This window comes from Rhinopithecus roxellana, chromosome 12, assembly GCF_007565055.1.
Source record: "Rhinopithecus roxellana isolate Shanxi Qingling chromosome 12, ASM756505v1, whole genome shotgun sequence".
Lineage (NCBI taxonomy): Eukaryota > Metazoa > Chordata > Mammalia > Primates > Cercopithecidae > Rhinopithecus > Rhinopithecus roxellana.
The window spans coordinates 26511218-26516864 of NC_044560.1; the positions used below are offsets into that span (position 1 = coordinate 26511218).

Sequence of the window (5647 nt, forward strand, 5' to 3'; positions counted from 1 at the left end):
TTTAATAGAGATGGGGTTTCATCATGTTGGCCAGGCTGGTCTTGAACTCCTGACGTCAGGGTTATCTGCCCGCCTTGGCCTCCCAAAGTGCTGAGATTACAGGCGTGAACCACCGCACCTGGCCTTGACTATCCTTTTACCAGTAACCCCCACATTGTGTTGGCTACTGTAGCTTTTTAGTAAGTTTGGACATCAGGTAATGACCATACCTACCTTTTCAGCAGGGGGGCTGTTTTTCTCCCCGCTTTACAGATGAAGAAACTGACCACAGTCATGGAATCTTCCTGATAGTCTCCCTTATCAGGTGTTAGATGCTTAGCTCATGTTTAACACCTGATGCCTGATGCCTTTCATGCTTGATGCTCAGGACATCGCCTTTGCAGTCTGGCTTGTGTTTGACTCTTAACTCTGTTTTTGTTAGTTGTATATCCCTGGGAAAGTAATCTTACCCCTCTGTGCCTCAGGTTTCTTCATCTATAAAGTGGACGTCACCTGCCTTATACATTGTGGCAGATATTAAATGAGTCCATGTATCAGGTGAAACCATGTGAGATTGCTGATCTCTGACCATTTTCACAGACACAAATGGCAGTTTTACCTAGTCCAACCTCACATGCAAAGTGTTCCTTGTGGTACTGGAGAAAGGGTATGTTCTCCAGAAATGGTCCCTGCAGCTGCTGCCATGCTCACTGATACAATGCCTGCTTCTGCTGCTGTTGCTATGACATTGTTATTACTGAAGGTGGTGGCTCTGAGGCTGATGTTCCATGTTCCTTGTGCCCTCTAATTAGGCAGCCAGTGTCTACAAGGACTTTCCAAGTGCCAAGCTTCTTGCTGAGTCTGCAAAGAGTAATCTAACCCTTTGCAGAGTTGGATCATGGGGCAGAAGTGCTCTCCTTAGGATACATGTGTGTGCAGAGTGCAGCGGGAGGAGCTTGAGTGGGCAGGAGGGGTGGGTGCCACTTCCTGGACGTGGCCCATTAAGGGAGCCTGGTAGGGTGATTGGGAATTTGGGATGGGGAGAGTGTTCCAGGCTCAGGTAATGGCTTGTGCAAAGGCTTGGAGGGGGTCAGTGGACAAGCTTCAGAGGGAGCAGGGGGAAGGACAAGCAGGGGGAAGCTGCTTATGGTGGCGTAGGCTGCCTGCACAACTAACCCCATCCTTTGCATCCACAGGTCCCACCCGCCTCTGCCTCCGCCATGGCTGCAAGAACCGTTATCATTGACCACGGGTCTGGCTTTTTGAAGGCTGGCACGGCTGGCTGGAATGAGCCTCAGATGGTCTTCCCGAACATCGTGAACTACCTACCGTGCAAGGAGAACCCTGGCCCCAGCTACGCCCGGAGGCGCGTGAGCCTGGGCATCGACATTTGCCATCCTGACACCTTTAGCTACCCCATCGAGCGGGGCCGCATCCTCAACTGGGAGGGCGTGCAGTACCTCTGGTCATTTGTGTTGGAGAACCACAAACGGGAGCACGAGGTCCCCCCTGTGATCATCACGGAGACCCCCTTGAGAGAGCCTGCGGACCGAAAGAAGATGTTGGAGGTGAGGCCTTCTGGGGGCTGCTCCCACTCGGGAGCGGGAAACAGACTGACACTATGTCTGGACTGATTGGGCACCAGGAATTCTGCTTTTTAAGATAAATTGCCAACTGAGTGTGGTGGCTTATGCCTGTAATCCCAACACTTTGGGAGTCCCCAGCGGGTGGGCAGATCGCTTGAGTCCAGGAGTTCAGGACCAGCCTGGGCAATACAGTGAGACCCCGTCTCTACAAAAAAATGCAAAAATTAGCCAGGCGTAGGGTGCATGCTTGTGGTCCCAGCTACCTGGGAGGCTGAGGTGGGAGGATCACTTGAGCCTGGGAGGTCGAGAATAGAGTGAACTGAGGTCACGCCACTGCACTCTAGCCTGGGCAATAGAGCAAGGCCCTGTCTCAAAAAAAAAAAAAAAAAAAAATTAGAAACCAACAAATTGCCCCACAAACGTTTTCCAAGAGCCTAGTGAGTGCCTGGTGTGCCTCTAAGCAAGGGAGCTCATGGAGGCCCCACCTGCAAACGGACATGTAGCAACCAAAGTGCTCAGTGGAAAGGGGATTGTTACCAGGGAGAAAGACGTGGGATTATTTGCTTATGGATTCCATAATTGCTGATACAGGCCATGTTCTAGCCCTCAGTAGAGCTTCCATGAAGGAGCTGACAAATAATTCCAGATAGTGATGAGTTCTAGAATTGTAATGAAATGGGATCATGGTGGACTGTTGGGGGTGGGGAACCTGTTTGAAGAGAGTACTCAGGAAGGGCTTCTCCGACGGAGGTGATTTCAGCAGCAAGAGTGGCAAGAGGCAAGTAGGATGGTGAGGCTGGTGGAGGGTGGGCCTTGTAGGCCTGGTAGGCTGTGGGTAGTGCTTGGATTCTACTCTAAATCAAGGATTGGCAACCCAGTGAGCCAAATCCGGCCCACCACCTATTTTGTAAATAAAGTTGTATTGGAACATAGCCACACGCATTCCTTTATATGTTGTGTAAGACAGGGGAGGAAAGAAAAAAGAAAATATGCTCATTGCCTGGTAGGCAAAGCCCTATTATTATTTTTTAAATAAAAACTTTCCAAACATCAAGACAAAACAGGAATTCTGATATTTAGGGTTTGGCAGAGCGTGCTTTCATACTACAGCATCTGAGTTAAGTCGTTGCAGCAGAGACTGTTTGAGACCATACATCAAGTTAAAGGCTAAAATATTTACTATCGTAGATTTGTTAAATAAAATGCATGATGTCCTAGTTAGACTTGAGTTTCAGATAAATGACAAATAATGTCTTAGTATTTAAGTATGGTTCATATTGCATGGCGCATACTTACACTATAATATTATTTATTATTGATCTGACAGTCATATGTAACTGGGCATCCTGTAGTTTTATATGCTGAATTTGGCAACCCTTACTGTCTATCCCCTTTACAGAAAATGCTTGCCAGCCACTGCTCTAAGTGAATAGGAAGTTCCTGGGGAGTTTTAAATGGAGAGTTTTAAATGGGGGAGTCATATCTGATTTTCTATTTGAAAAAGAGGATCTTGGCTGCTATTTTGAGAAATGGCTGGTGGGGGGATAATTTTCTGAGAGTAATAATGGAGACAGCCCCTCCCACTGAGGGGAGATGACAGGCTTGTGGGGGCTTGAAGCGGTGAGTAAGTGGTTGGGGCCACAGAAGGACTGACTGTTGCGATCTTTCTGCTTCTATGGGAGTAGAACCTTGGGAAGGCAGCCAGAGCTGAAGAATGGGGGGCAGGGAGACTTTGTAAAGATTCAGGGGGTGAGGGGCAGGGGGAGAAAACCAGCCCAGGGTCTTTGGCAAACCGTAAATATCCAAATTCCAGGTTTGTCTTGACGTTTGTAAGGTTTTTATTTTTAAAAAAAGAATAAATAAGGCTTTTGCTTCCAGGCAGTGAGCATCTTTCCCTTTTTTCTTTTCTCTTTCATTTTCTTTCCTTTTTCATTCTTTCCACCCGTTTGTCTTTTTTCTTGTCTGTCTTATCTTTCTTGTCTGTCTTTCTAGCCTTCCTCCACTTTTCGGAGGCAGTGGTGAATATGCAACACTTGTTTCTTTTCTAATCTGTTCTTCCTTCTTCTAAAGAGGCGGTTCAGGCTGCACATGTTGACCCGTGGCCATGTCGCTCCTGCAGCCAGTCCCAGAACCATTTCTTGCAGCCACAGAGCTCTTCTCACCTCTCCACCAAAGTGATCTTCTGAATGGCCATGACCAGACAAGCTCCTGAGGGCAAACCCAGCTCCCCTTCTAATCCTTTAGAGCTGCTGCTTTATCCTCACTGCATGAGCTCCAGGGTCCCTGGGCGCAGTATCCTGGGGCAGCCCGAGAGTCCCCCGAAGGACGTGGCTCTGTGCTGACTTCAGCTTTGACTGCTGAGCAGGCTGGGGGAAATGCACTGAGTGAATTCTCCCTTGTTGCAGATCCTGTTTGAGTTGCTGCATGTCCCATCCGTTCTCCTGGCCGACCAGCTGCAGATGTCCCTGTATGCCTCTGGCCTCCTGACTGGAGTGGTGGTTGATTCTGGCTATGGCCTGACCCGCGTGCAGCCTTTCCACCAGGGCCGCCCCTTGCCCGCCAGTGGCAAGACGCTGGAGTTCGCCGGCCAGGATCTCTCGTCCTATCTCCTCAAGAGCCTCTTTAAGGAAGATTGCGATAGACGCAGCCTGTTTCAGCTGGAGACGGTCGCCATTACTCAGATGAACAAGTGCTACGTGCCGCAGAATCTGGGGGAGGCCCTGGACTTTCGTGAGAGGCAGAAGAGTGGTTTGGATGAGAGCAACACCTATCAGCTCCCAGACGGCTCCCGCGTGGAGCTGACCCCCATGCAGCGGGTGGCTCCTGAGATGTTCTTTAGCCCGCAGGTGTTCGAACAGCCAGGGCCCAGCATCCCACGGGCCATCGTGGAATCCGTGGAGTCCTGCGAGACTTCCCTGCGCCCCCTGCTGGTCTCCCATGTGATGGCCTGTGGGGGCAACACCCTCTATCCCGGGTTCACAAAGCGCCTGTTCAGGGAGCTGATGGGGGATCGTGTCTCTTCCACCAAGGCCACAGTCTGGGCGGGTTCCAATAGAAACTTCAGTGTCTGGCTAGGAGCGTCCGTGGTGGCCCACCTTTCTACCTACCAGTCTGAGTGGATGTCCCGAGAGGAGTATGGTGAGCATAGGAGGATGTGACCCTACTGGCTCTCTCCTGAGAGTGGGCTCCTGTTAGATGGGCACGGGCAGATTAATTTTAGTAAAATGTTCTGAGTGGTGGTAGAATGAGGTGAGGTGGGGTGAGCTGGCTTTGGAATTCTGGGGGCATAAGTGTATTTTTTAGGTTCTAAGGTTTTATCTTGTTGCAAGAGTGGGACCTACCCAAGGGGAAAGACAAGATGTCATCCTTGGAAACCCTGCAGGGGACGGTTTTTCCAGGGTGGCCTGTCATTGGAGTATGAGTGGCTGACTGCCATCTCCATGCCCGAGAGCCACTGGTTTTTCATTGACATTTCCCTTGGTTTGTCTCATTCTTCTTGGTTGAGTAGGTTTTAACTGGGGTAACACTTCTGCTAGGAGTCCTAATTATTTTTGACTAGGGGATGGGGAAGAGTTGACATTTTTGGTCCTACAGGCCCTTTCTGACCAGGGAGGCATTGCTGCAGGTGAGCCTGGGATGCCCTTGCCACCTGTGGTTGGACCTTGTTTTATATCTGCAAATAAACAACTTGTTTGGAAGCAGTGCTGGCTCCTGTGATGGATGGGGGTAGGGTGGGCAGCCCCTTGGGGAGTCTCAGGGAGTATAAGTGTGAGAGAGCCAGGTAGGGGCCAGGGCGGGCCCTGAAGTGTCTGGGGCCTGTGAACAGTGGCTGCCACTGAGCCAAATAGGCAAGGGTCTGGACCCTGTGTTCTTCCACTGACACATTCTATCCATCCATCCCAGGTGTCCCAATATTCTGTTTAAAGTTTTCTTTCTTACTTGTATTTGTTTGATATATATCTGATGAATATTCAAGTACCTACCGTGTTTTAGGAGCTGTGCTGGACACTGGAGACTTGAGGTGAGAAAGATGTACAAGGTTTCTGGTTTCAAGCTTACAGCATCCTGTGGGATCTATTGTA

The 5647-nt window shown here is 49.9% G+C and overlaps 1 protein-coding gene across 1 annotated transcript; it reads left to right on the top strand.

Moving 5' to 3' along the window:
* Positions 1-1180: 1180 nt before the first annotated feature.
* ACTL8 (actin like 8) lies at positions 1181-5266 on the top strand. Its single transcript, XM_010373033.2, has 2 exons — positions 1181-1547; positions 3971-5266. The coding sequence occupies exons 1-2, from the start codon at positions 1200-1202 to the stop codon at positions 4721-4723; spliced, it is 1101 nt and encodes a 366-aa protein (XP_010371335.2). The 5' UTR covers positions 1181-1199; the 3' UTR covers positions 4724-5266.
* Positions 5267-5647: the final 381 nt, after the last annotated feature.